The sequence below is a fragment of the Enoplosus armatus genome, chromosome 4 (assembly GCF_043641665.1).
Source record: "Enoplosus armatus isolate fEnoArm2 chromosome 4, fEnoArm2.hap1, whole genome shotgun sequence".
Lineage (NCBI taxonomy): Eukaryota > Metazoa > Chordata > Actinopteri > Centrarchiformes > Enoplosidae > Enoplosus > Enoplosus armatus.
The window spans coordinates 11,274,686-11,288,789 of NC_092183.1; the positions used below are offsets into that span (position 1 = coordinate 11,274,686).

General features: G+C 41.5%; 1 protein-coding gene across 1 annotated transcript; it reads right to left on the minus strand.

The window, feature by feature from the left end:
- Positions 1 to 7,104: 7,104 nt before the first annotated feature.
- Positions 7,105 to 13,884, minus strand: tspan36 (tetraspanin 36). The gene is made up of 7 exons (XM_070903694.1): positions 13,713 to 13,884; positions 10,262 to 10,453; positions 9,932 to 10,006; positions 9,699 to 9,794; positions 8,823 to 8,975; positions 8,480 to 8,563; positions 7,105 to 7,982 (listed from the first exon to the last, which is right to left on the minus strand). Exons 1-7 carry the CDS (start codon positions 13,770 to 13,772, stop codon positions 7,902 to 7,904), a joined length of 741 nt encoding a protein of 246 aa, XP_070759795.1. The 5' UTR covers positions 13,773 to 13,884; the 3' UTR covers positions 7,105 to 7,901.
- Between the last annotated feature and the right edge of the window lie 220 nt (positions 13,885 to 14,104).

Here is a 14,104-nt window from a genome sequence, read left to right on the forward strand (position 1 = left end):
GCACTCAATAACGGGACTACAACTGCTCTTTAACAGCCTTGAAAATACTTACAAACACACACTCCGTGTTCATGTTACCCTCAGTCAGGGCTGACTGTCAAAGGCTGTAAGAGTGTAAGGTGAGAACAGAGAGACTGAGAGAGAGGGAGCGTTGACAGTGTTGCTGGGTGGGAGGTGCAGCACTGGGCTAACTTAATATATAATGCATAAGCACTGGAGATGGCGCTTGACGTTCTCTCTGTGCGTTCATTCTCCATGCTTCTTCAGGTTATGCAACCAGAATACATATTATAAATAAGAATCATTAGCAGTTTCTTGATGCAGTGCAGTAAAATGTCTAAATTTGCAATTATGAAGTCCATTGTCAACATCCTTGGAAATATCACACTTGGCTTAAAATATCCATTAACTTCGGCTAAGTGGGAAATTAAACTATACTCTACATGGAGCCAATATGATGTTAACAAATGTGCAGGTGATGGTAGATGGGAGCAGACGAGGGTACATCCTGTTGTACTCTGGCTTTGTGCAGCTGCCTCTGTGTCCCTGACTCTGTTTTCTCTCTCTCTCTCTTTTTACTCTATTTACTTCCTAACAGGCTTTAAGTTCAGGTGGGAAATGCTGCATCCTCTCTGCACACATGCTTCATGCAGCTGCCTTTGTGTGTCTACATAGACTCCAGAAACGCCCCTCCGACAGAACAAAAACAGTGAGATCGAAGTGCATCTAATAAAAAAGAAAAAGTATACCAACGACAAACAGGCCTGTGCTTCTTTTCCCTCCTCAGCAAAGCTTCGCGTTATCTTATCTATCTCAGTATGCGCTCAGTGAGCAATAACAAGAGGAAGAAGACAGAGAAATACACGCAAAGATAACAGCAAGCATCAGTACTCACGCAGCCGCAGCCTGTCGTCCAGAAACAAAGATCCGGGGAACAGATGTGAGAGATACGGGTCCTTGGAAGCAAAGAAAGTGAAACACGACCGCATCTCTCTTCTTTTGTGTGATTCAGATGATACCGGTGGGGGGGGGGGGGGGGGGGGGGGCAGCCGGTACAGGTCGGCACCGGGGGCGAGCAGCCGAGATGAGATAAGCCGGAGGCTGCTAGAGAGCCGGTTATTGTGGGCGACTGGCAGCTCTCTGAGAGAAGGAGGAGAGGAGCGATCACCCCGATTCAGACACATCTACCAGACCCGAGCCGAGTGGCTTCACACACACTCTCTCACACACACTGCGCCATGGATGATTAAGTACCCATCTCTCTCTCTCTCTCTCTCTCTCTCTCTCTCTGTCTCTCTCTCTCTGTCTCTCTCTCTCTCTGTCTCTCTCTCTGTCTCTCTCTCTCTCTCTGTCTCTCTCTGTCTCTCTCTCTCTGTCTCTCTCTCTCTGTCTCTCTCTGTCTCTCTCTCTCTCTGTCTCTCTCTCTCTGTCTCTCTCTCTCTCTCTCTCTCTCTCTGTCTCTCTCTCTCTCTGTCTCGAGGACTCCCAGCAGCAGCGGTGGAGGTACTCAGATCTTTTACTTCAGTAAAAGCAGCAAAAAAAAGCAAATACTCTGTTACAGGTAAAAGTCCAGCATTCACATTCTTACTTAACTAAAAGTACAAAAGTATCAGTATCAAAATATAATTAAAGTACCAAAAGGTGGAGCTACTTTCAACTACTTCATGTACTGCTGGGTAGCTTTTAGTAATAAATGGTTATTTATTTACATTTTGTAGTAACAATCTGAATCTGCCAAGTAACCATTAATTAGTTATCAGATAAATGTAGTGGAGTAGAAGTATAAAGTAGCATAACATGGAAATATTCAAAGTACAAGTACCTCAAAATTGTACTAGTTAATGTATTCAGTTAGATTCCACCACTGCCCAGCAGCACTCTGACCTCAGTTAAACCTGGGTCGGTTTTGCAGGGATGCTGGAATTGCTGGTCTCCAATTTGAGGACAGCCTCCAGCTTATTCCAGTTTGATTATTACTGCAGTCATCTACCATCCTGACATCAGGATTCAGGATTAGTGTGTTTGAGATTTCCCTAGACAGGAATCTAGAGAGGAGCCTTTGTTCATGAGTGAATGAATAGTTTTACAGCAGCAAGGATGCCACCGCATGTCAAGGACCCCCAATGAGGAATAATCGTTTGTTCCAGTAAAAGAGATCTGAAGAAAGTCTACACTGTAGGGAGATACAGGAAGGGAAAATGAAATGTAATGTAGAAGCTTGTAGAAGCATGTCATCTCGGTGAAAGTAGAGATGACATGCTTCTACTTGAAAACAGGAGCCTGATTTCACCAGAAATGACCGTGTGTGGTAAAATATGCCGTGTTTGTGATTTCTTAACTTTCCCACCACTTCTGCAAACCCCCGAAAACAGTGTGAACTTGATGCACTGTGTGGGATGGAGGCCCTCATAAAGATGGAAAGAGCACAGCAGGAGCATCGCAAAAACAAAAGTTTCTCAGATGTTTGCAAAGTCTTGTGGCTCTAATGTATTATTAGTCTGTTGACCTACAAAGTCCCATAGCCTGTGGTTAGTAGAGGGTGGTTAGGGTTCTTATGAGAGTCAGTGCAGAGAGAGAAAGAAACAGAGGGCAGGTCATGGTGAATGGAATAATGATTATACAGAGGTGCGGCAGGATTAACAGAGAGGCTGGAGAGAGAACAGAGACCCGAGAGCCACCAAATGTAATGAACCCAGTGTAAAGCGACACACACTGATCTTATGGCTCCATCAATGAGAAGAGTAGAGGTGAAAATGAAACACATAATGGGAGACGCCTACGGGAACTGGAATCCACGGCATCCTGCGACCTTGACAGTAGTGTTAAAGGTGTCTCTCTCATCTCCCACCAACCCCCAGAGGTCACAGGCTTTTTTCTTTATTTCATCGGACACTTCTGGTTGAATTTTTTTGAAGAGTGTGATGCAGAAATCTGATGAATCATTTGCTTAATGCAAGCCATTAGATGACGGATCAGTGGTTCCTTTGTGATTACAGAGGGGAGGCTGTAATTAGAGAGCTGGTGCGGTTGGAAAAATGAAAGTGACAGAGAAATGCTCATCCCTTTCCCAAACAACAAGTCCTGCACCGCCTGTTAGACGCACCTAAAGTGCTCAAAGAGACTTTTAGCTTTAGATCTTCCTGTATCTGCTGCTTCTCCTGTGTGTTGGCAAGATAGGACGGAGCTACAAATGGAACGTAGTGAAGAGGAAATTGTCAAATACTTTTGTTGTTTTTGCGTCAGAGCAAAGTCTTTTTCCAGATGTTTTTATTCGGTAGCAGAGAAGCTGTCAGAAAATGTAATGAAGGCCATTTTGCAATAAAAGATATAATCTTTTCTGTGCTTTTCAAAATAGCTCAGTGCTCTTAAAATGACATACCACTGGCTTATAGCTATTTCATCATCATCAATGAGCTCACATCAAAATATCACAGTAGACTCATCACTCAGTCTTCAGTCTCTACGTCAGTGTTTTGATGTTGTGATATGCTTCTGTCATGAATGGGACAAACAGTGGTGCAGTTCAAAAGTGTATCCACAAGCACAAAGGCTGACACAGCTTCTGAAACATCACAACCTGCCGTTATTCACAAGAGAAAGATGAGAAGGCAGGAAATAAAACTGTCCTCTGATGTGCCAGCTAAAGGTACAAAAATAACCTCTTGTTAACAAATTCTGAGTCTTTTGGGACATCTGCGATTTAAATTCCTGAAGCCATTTCAGGAACACAGGTTATCGTGTAAGTACTACAAATGCAATAGTAGCTGGGGGATGAGGGAAAGTCATTAGGCGCTAAAGGCGAGCCAAAACCTAGATGAAATCCCTGGCACCTTGTAAATAATACTGCTCACAAGAAACACTACAAAAGTAAACCAGAAAAAAGAGAAATGTGCATACAGAAAAAGAGGAAAGGAAAGAGACGGAGAAGAAGATGAATGGTAGAAAAGAGCAGTCAGGCTACTTGGTTATCTCCTGTAAAGACTTAAACTGTAAAGGTTAAGTTTAGAACATTACAGAATATATGGATAATTCTATGATATGCTGCTGCTCAATTGCTTCTTTTGATTCTTTGTTCTCTGTGTCTGTTTCTGTTCCTCTTCTGTATTCTGCCCCCTCTAATTAACACTGATAGCATCTGACAAATGGAGACATCACAGTGTCGGTGGTGGGTGGATATTTACAGAAACACACACACACACACACACACAGGCACGTATGTCGTCAGCAGCACCTGCTCCTGGTCGTGACAATGTGTGGTCATTATTTATGAGTCTGGCCTGAGAAGAAAGGTAAAGTAGAGAAATTCAAATAAAACCATGACACCGTACTGGTTCCCCTTTTTGTTTGGATTATTGTTTCATAAAAAGGAGAAAGAAAATTCCTCTTTTTTTTCATCATATCTATACGAAAGCAAACATTCCCTATTATCTACCATGTGATACAGTTCAAAAGCAAACTGTCTGTGGTGATCAGGGTTCTTGTTTGATGTAAAAGCTGGCAGATATGTAACAAAAGAAAGCAAATCCAGAAAATGCATTTAGTATTAGATATGTTACGAGAGTCATGGAGGAATTCACCCAACAGGAGTCCAGAAACTGCCTGCCTGCCCTTCTGCTGATCTGCCTTCAGCACAGAGTGAGCAGCACTCCTCCTCAAATTACCTCCCTCCAACAGATCCCTGTCTAAGTAGGAAAGGAGATAAATAAATTAGAGGTCATGCTGAAATTTCTCTGTGACAACATCTGGCTTAGAATGTTTTTTTTTCCAGAGAGGTGACGGCCCAAAGAAGTGAGAGACAGACAGACGAGGGCACATCTGTAGGTGTGCAAAGATGACTCATGAGGGAATAGCACATGCTACAAGGCCAAATCATACGCACAAGCAGTTCCCCAGTGAATTCAACACTTTTCACTTCTTTGTTTTTACCTTTAAGGAGACAGAAAGTGAAGACTGAATACAGTGGTTGTTATAAAACAGGGAAGAAAATCTGACCTCACACTGTCCCAGTCTACTATTTTCCCTGAAGGTCTACAAATCCAATATTTAAAAGGTGCACCCCATTGATTTTACATATGAAGCTTAATCTACTCGTCACAAGGAGTACTGCTAAGCCTGTTGTATAATGTTTAAATGTGCATCCAGCATTATGGGAAATATAGGATCCAGTGTTTTGGGAGCTTGACCAATACTAGTGATCTGTGAATTCCCCAACTGGAATATCACTGGAATACCCCAATAATCAAAGACTCTGACGAGCTTGCTTTACTCTATCATTTTTTGACAATCTTATTTATATCTTTCCAGTTATATAACGAACCAAATAAACATCAAAACATAGCATCACATCCATGCCCATAACCCACCCAGATTAAATTAAAAGTAATTAGAGCAAACAAACAAAAAAACATCTCCCTGTTTGTGGTGGGATACCTCCATTTATTGTCAAAGCCTTCTCCAGGCTGGCCTGTCAAGCTGCTAATGTTTGAGAACAGAATATAATGATCAGTGTAAATCTTCTTGGTTTCTGCTCTTGCATAATTTACTGATCATTTGCTTCAGAAGACAGCTGCTCTGTGCTATTGACAGCATTACTGAGAAAGAGCACTATCTTACTTGCCGCACCGCCTGATGTCAAGGGTTAACTCTGGAGATACCACAGAGCAGAAAAACAAGAGCACGGGACAGAAAGCCCGCTGGGTGGTCTTGGTAGGAGATAGAGATGCAAATACACCTCGGATGTAAAACAGAAACAGGCAGAGAGAGAGATGCGCGACAAAGAGAGGAAAGGTGAGCCGAGAAACAGACGCAAGCACACAGAGATAAACAGCCATGAGAGTGAAAGAGAGACAGACAGTTTGAGGAAGGAGGGAGGAAAACAGGTCTAAGAGCCGACAAGGTTATCGAGCCGTGCGTGTGCCAACAGTTCTCTCTGAAAAGGACCGGCCTGTCTAAATGTCAACAGAGCCCGGAGCAGCGAGGATATGCACTGAATACGATATGCAGTGGGGAGATATGAGAGGGACACAGACTGAGACGGGGCAGCAGGGTCATTTACATCAGCAGCGCGCACACACACACACACACACACACACACACACACACACACACAGATGTTAATCACATGTAGAGCAATTCATTGAAACTTACATGAAAGTGTTGATAAAAAATTGTTGATAAAGAGAGAAAATAAAGAGTCTCTTCAAGCTCTAAAACATCTGGAAATCATATTCATACCATTTAAAAAAAAAACAGACTTCCTGCATTCTTTAATATATAAATATAATAACTGAATGACAAAATATGAACTGAAAATATCTTCTACTACCCCTATAGAGAGAACGTCCCTGCGCCACCACATCTGCTGGTTTAGACTTTAGAGAGCAGGTTCTCTAACACCACCTGCAGGATTTTCTTTGTTACTGCAACTAAGCGTGCAACAGAAACAAATGTGATAATGCATGTTAAAGGGTTGCAGTTGATGCTAATGGATATTTGTTTATTACAGGGGTTGGGGCTGGCAAAGGGGGAGAAACTGAAGTTGAAGCATAGCTGGTTTGAATGAATCGTTAATAAAAAAAAAAAGGTCAAGGGATAATTTGAGCTTTAATTTTAATCAGTTGTATACAGCCTCAACAATGGGTGACCTATCCTTTAATCTGTGCTCTGTGATGATTGAGGACTATGATACCCCATGGACATAGCTTTATATTTTCATTTATCTTTTTCACAGTGACAAGGCTTATGTAAGATGAACACTCCCATCTCCTGTATGTGAGGCTCTATGGGCCTCTTTATCAGCAGAGTCAGAATGTAAGAAGGAGAGAGATAACCACCAAAAATAACTGGTGCTGGTGCTGGAAAATAACAAGCTAAAAAGGTGTTTTGGCACAAAAATTACCACAGGATTAGACATAACTGTTTGTTGTTTCCCTCTAATTTCATAACAACACGCAACTGTCAGCATGTGTCCTATGTATAAAGATTACAAATTACAAAAAGTTAATAACACAGAAGACAAGGCGATACAATGATGAGATAAAACTGCACCAAACTCCAAATTATTGGGAAATTTTTTAATTTAGAAACATAATAAACACAACCAAAGTCAAACTATGCTGAACTGTAATACAGTTAACTGACCATAAAATTCTATATATGTATATATATACCTAAATACTCTAAATAAGGCATTAAACTGCTGTCCTTTCATTCACAATCACAAAAAGCTTAAAATATACTTAGAAGTTCTTCATTATAGTACATTCCAAAGAATGAGGTACTTTGATAGAGTATCTACATGATGCAGCAGAGTGAGGAGGCTCGCAAGATTTACCAATAGAAGCCTTAATGTCCAAAAAAGTTTTCTTTTCTCTCCTGTGATGTCATGGCGGCTGCACTAGGTTTACAGTCAGCATTAGAAACTAAAAGATGCTTTAGAGAGTAAGACTTTCAGCAAACAAACTCCAACAGGGGTCAACATTTTCTATTATTTAATTACTTCAAAATGGTACCTTGTGCTATTGTCACATGTGTTAGCCCAAATGAAAGGCCATAGTTGGGCTGAGACAGTACAGGATCCTTACGGAAACTTTAACATAAAAATCTCCAAAGAAGGAAATTTAGACAACAACTCAAAATTGAAAGCCATGTCCACATTCAGCAAAAATGATTTAACAAGTCAGAGGAACGTTTATACTGAATTCCTCTGTGGAGGAATGCTCTGCTATGATCCCCTTTAGACAAAACGTTTGCCACACGCGTACACTTTATATACCATTATTTAAATAAAACGTAGATTTGTACAAAGATCGGCCTGGATGCTTCTGTACACTGCTGAGTTAAGTGGTCAGCAAACCTAGTCGAGCAAAATGAGAAGGTGGTAGGTGGTTGCGGGAAGTGGTTCAGGCATAGAGGGGCTGGTAGCCATTCCTCCGGCTGCCAGTTTTACAGGTGATCACACATACGCTCAGCATCCCGAAGAACTGCAACAGGAAAGACAAAGCTAATCAGACACAAGCTCTTAAAATGTGTTTTCTTTTAGAACTTCACGTGTTATATGATGGGACGAGCTCAGGAACTTTCATTGCTATATTTGAATAGGTTATTCTTGCATCTGTACAAATGTTTTGCTGAAGCAGATATACAATACTGTACTGTAGTCTACAGGATAATCAGGTCATGGCATTCAGACAGTTTCCCCTTGTAAGGTATTCTCTGAGTTCAGATTTCTTACAAAGCACAACTGAATCAGTAAATCACACTGACCCTCTTCTGTTTCAAGGAGTAACCCTTAACAGAGCTATCATTGTACTTTTACATGAGTAGATATGAAGACATGTCATCTTCTCTTTGAGTAATTTCATTCAACAGTACTCCACTGATTGACATGTATTATCTCAACTCAGCTCACAGCATTGAGATAATAGGATAATAATAGATAGTGGGATGTGCAGTAATGCCCATTCACTGCTGTCTTTACCTTGATGATGGCGAAGCCCAGAATGACCAGCATGGCATAACCCAACACATCCTGTAGGAGGCGATCCAGCTTGGGCTCACAACCCTGAAATACATGCGCAAGTACAGTGAGTGCACATATTGGACATGCACATCGGAAGTGTCTGCCTGAAGTGTAGCTCTTGCTTTATTGCCTCAGACGTGGGAGATAATTTGATTTTGCAGGCTTCATATATTTTGAGTCATAAAAGCAGTTAAAAGCACTTATAAAGCACTACCAAATGCACAGCTTGCAATCCCAAGCACAACAAAGACATAAACACATGTAACTGCATGTACACAGTGTTTATGTCTGTATGACTCACATCTACGTTAAGCAGGTCTAGCTGGTCTAGTCGGCCAGTGCACTGTGTGGCGGTGCTGTTTTTACAGCAGGACAGAGGCACCGTGTTGTTGTGGCTGGTAAACCAGGTGGTGTTGGACCAGTTGGTGTAATTTCTGACACCACAGCACTGCAACTGCACAGAGACAAAGAAAGAACAGACAGGAGTTAATACAGAACTCAAGAGGAGTCAAAAAAAAAGTATCATCAGGTTATTCTGTGGTTATTTAGGAGTGTGTGAAGTCTTGTTTATTTTCTAACTTGCACACTTTCAGTCTACCTGCTTTATCTTCTACTTCTGTGAGCAATTTCCTGCATTTCCCAGAATGACTTTAAACTGACCCAGAGGTGTGAATTTGGTGCATTAAGAGCATGTAGGTGGAGAGCGCAGTACTCGTTTATGGACATTATTTTTATTTGTCCATGTTGTTGAAAACTTGCATTGACAAGAACATTTTGAAAAAGATGATGACCTAACAGGTTGAGGCCCAGAAATTAGTCTCATTTAAATATCATCCAGGCTTAAAGGCAAGTTTATATAAAAAGTAGAAGGATTTTTATATAAAATTACAGTAATATGAGTTCTATCAGCTCTGCCCAATATAATATATTGTCATCTGACCGGTTATCCACAGGAACAATACAAACCAAATATACAGTTTACTGTGTTTTAGATGTTGCTGTTCTAAGATGGCTTTTTTTCTTAAAAGACAGACTGAGGAGTAAATTGAAAGAACCAGAGAGGGAAATGAAAGCAAGCATGCGAGAGAGAATGCAAGCAAAGCAGAAGAGGTTGAAAAGAATGAAAGTGCATGTGAGAAAACAAAGCTATTAATATACAGCAGAATATAACACCAACCTGAGTCTGCAGGTAGTCCACAGCTTTGGTCTCAGGGTCCTGTCCATCATACTTTGTGAAGACGTTGCTCATTGAGCGCTCCAGGTCTCCGCTTATCTGGACAGGCACAAGAAAAAGAAAAAAAAAGAAAAATTTTGGCAGCCACTTACTTTACTAATGAACTCTAAATTCCTGATATAGTTTACCGTCAGCAGCAAACACTGTGTGACAGAGAACACGTATCTGAGACTCACCTTGCCTTGGTAGATGAAGCTAAACACTAATGCAGCCACTTCAGCTGCAAAGATCACCATGATGATCAGAAAGAACTGGAGAAGAAGAAAATGAGACAAGTTAAGAAGGCATTTAGTCAATAAAATAGACATAATATAGAGTGATAAAACAAAAGCTCAGGGGGAAACCAAAATTAAACATTTGTAACAGACATAATAAATGTTTGCAGTTGAAGCTGCATGTTCAGCTGCGGAGTCTGACAAACTAACAGGTGTTCGGGAACAGAGAGGATGACTGAAGCACAAATCATGGCCTACACCTCCTCTCTCCTGCCACACACACACACTTACAAAGCTAAGGCCAACTTTGGACTCCCGGATTGTGGCGCAGCATCCCACCAGGCCAAAAATGAACATCACCACGCTGACGCCGATGATGATAGCTGCTGGAATCAACGTGTACTTGTCCTGAATGAAGTTGTCAAAGTTGTCATAGCTCCTGATCACATAGGCACCGACGTAGGCCAACGCCGCTCCTGCAGCCTGCGGGGAGGAGAAGACGTCAACATCATCATGTCACACATCAAGGAGTTCATTCACAATAGACAAGTTAGCAATATGGTTATGGTGAGAATAAACATTTAACATGTCTGCACACAGATCAGAATGCTTTTATCATTACATAGATGTTCAATGAAGAGTAGAGAGTAAAAGTAAGGACATTTTATTTTTTTAAATCATTAGAAGACATTAGTCTTCTCATTTTTCTGTATGTTTAATGTAATTATTATTCCTAGAATAAACAAAAAATAAGGATCCTACTGAAATGAACACTACTGAACTGCTGACATTTTTTAATTTAACAGATCATTCTCCACTAAGTGCTAGGTACAGAGATAAGAGCTAAACTATGGCACACTCTCCGCTCGAGTTATTTAGGTCTGTGCCAAAAGAGTCAACAATCATGAATCATAGATCATTCCGCTTTTAAAACCTCGGCATACTTAGACTTTGCCTTTAACAAATCAAGGTGCTGCAGAAATGAACATACATTGATTTTTTTCTCTCTGTGCTGCACTTGAAAGCGTCATGTTCACATTCTGTACATTAAACAGCCATAAACTGAGAGGACAGCTGTTTTTTAACCTCCCAGTCATGAACACAGATGTAAGATCAGAGTCAGTCAGTTCGGTCATGTTCTGTCAACAACAATATACGTATAGTCATGTGCACCATCAAATATGAAGTGAGAAGAGAGCTGCTTGTTATAACACTGTTAGATAAAGCACAAAGAGATTTGGTCTCCTGTAATTATCCGCCCATGTGATGAACACAGGCTGAGAAGGTCACTGATGGTCTGTCCTGGTGGAGTAAGATGTGGATTAAGCCTTAAGTCACACCATCATCATGAGTCTTCTACAAGTCATGCTTATAGTGAGCTCATCAATCATAAGACTGCATGTATATGGACCACTTTAAAAATGATTTCTCATATTATTGTAAAATTACGCCGTATCTGTTTAACCATCTGGTCTAAAAACCCAAAAGTCTGGAGGGTCAAAACTGTAGAAACTTCAACAGAGACAACTGTCAAGAAAACAATGGCTCTAAAGTATTTATCTCATTATCAGCACTCCTGACTTCTCTTTGACCTTTGAAACTCGCTGTATCACATTTGACAAGTCAAGTCTGCTGTAAAAGAAGCCCAATAGTGTGTGGGGGGGAAGTGCACAAAACAAAATCAACTGCTGAGAGATGAGAGCCACATAAATAACACCTCAGAAGCTAATGAGATTACACTCAAATAAAGCTGTTTGTGTAAATCCTGTTTATATATGCCGGTGGCACGGCCGGCTGGAAAATCAGAAGAAAGAAATGTGTGTCTGTGATTTGCATCATTCTCAGTATTACTTCCCCTGTATTGAGTTGAGTTATAGCTTGTGTGCTTGTCTTTGTTCATGTGTGAGCTATGTGTGGCCTAACAATCATTCATCCTCCACTTCAGCCTCATGACTTACTTCTCTTGATCACTCCATAGTCACGGGATCCCTGTGGGGTAGTTACTCACCCCCCCCCCCCCACCCCCCCCCCCACCCCAACCGCTCACCCCTTAATCTTTCCAGAAATTCTGATCTTGTGCCTAAGAAGCAGCACAAAGAGGCTTACACAACATATAGCGTCCATGCACGGTGCCACCTCTCTGGAATGCGAGAAGCCTCTGGGGCGATGTTTCCTGACTTGTGGGGAGGATTTTAGTCCCCGCACGCGAAACACACTAGTACAGTATCTTAGACCAGGTTCCAGGGGGCAGACATGATGCAAGTTTTGCAAACTGGGACAGAAAGCAGCCATGAGGTGTCTGCTCATGTGCTTCCAAATACATCAAATGGAAATATTCTAATTGTTAGGTGGATTTTCAATATATTTTCACTAAATTCACTACAAAATATCTGCCTTTTGAAACTTTGGGATCTTCAAAAGGCTTTAAATAAACTTTTGTGGGTTTGTACAATGTTTAGCTGCACAATATGATTTTGTAAAGACAGACCTACAAGTGGGTCAGGCAGAGTATAAAAGGATAATTTTGACTGAATTATGATTTTTTTGACTCTCCTATGTTAGCTTTAATCTTGCTCAAAATGTGCACTTTCTCATAGCGTAAACCACCACTGGTCCTCTTGAAATATCAGGATAGTCAATAATAATGATGGCAGCGAAGATGAAAGAAACGTCCCAAAAAGACGAACAGCAGGGACATTGTGTGGGAATATAACTCACACCGCTGTTTAAGACTCTGGGCAGGAATCAGAGGAAAAATGTAGCTTGTTTAGCTTAGCAGGCGTGACAGACTACATAACTGAACTTCAGCTGTTGTGTGACGCTTTGACATATGAGTTTTATAAATGAGAGGTGAATTCATATAGGGATATGTTGTGTGTAATGCCTAGCTGGTGAGAAAAACCAGAAAAGACTTTCTGGATTTTTGGAATATGATGATGGACGGAGGAATTCAATCGACCCTACACACATTGAAAAATCATTCAGGACAGACAGATCAATCAAACTCCTATCAAGCAAAGAGAAAGACAAAGTGGAAGAAGATGGAAGATAAGGAAGTAAAAAAGTGGATGTGGATGTTTGAATCAAAGATATAAACCATGCCTGTGTTTTCCCGTGCAAACACACACACACACACACACACACACACACAAACAGGCCAGTTCCCCCCTAACAGTAATCAAATTACACAGTTTACTCAGTCCCTTCACAACCCTGATATCTGTTTGCCAGCGAGGCCAAATGGAAAGAAACAATGAACCCTTGCAAACTTTGAATGGGTCAAAGTTCAAGCTGGCTGGCTGACAATGTTACAGCAAAATCCAGCGAGTCAGTGTTCCGCTGAAATTCACATTACTGGGAAATGTCACTCATAATGTTTCTGGAATCACTTGGCTTTCTTTAAAAGAACTACGCAGATTTGAGCTGGGCCTATATTAAGGTGGGGTAGGAATGAGGAAGTACAGTTGGCTACCTACAGTGATGGTGACTAGCCAGAGATCTGGGGTAGACTACCAAGATGTTTATCAAGTCATTACTCTGATTAACAGGGTGTAAACCTTAAAGCACACAGGACTCAAAACTACTGCAGAATAACAACAAATAGCGATGATTCGCAGAAAAAGGCAAAGCTGTACTCCTTCAAAGCCATCAAATGAGCGTTTCATTTCCCCTTTCTCCACCCTAGAAAGCCGTAAAGATGAAGTCAAATCTCTGCAGGTGGAGAAATAACGCCGCGACTCACCCAAAATATCAAGCTGAGGAAGAGGAGGACGGTCTTGGACGTGAAGATCCCGCAGTCCATGTTGTCTGACGGAGCCGAGGGGACTGAAGGAGGATTGTGGAGTTGCTGCGGTCCTGTTTTGATCTCGCAGGGCGCTGAGCTGGTCCTGCTGCTGCTGCTGCTGCTGCTTCGGTCACAAGTTTTCTCAATCTGTCCGACTGCGGTGACTGTGATCACATGGTCACATGTTTCGGGGAGGAGAGAGATGAAACAGAGCGAGTCCTCCAGCCTTCCAGCCCCCCCCCCCGCTGGGAAGCTGCGTCACATCACGCACCACTAACTCAAAGAGGAGGGGGAAATCCCCACAGAGACATTACAAAGATGTACGAAAGACTTCATAAGAAAAGTAAAAC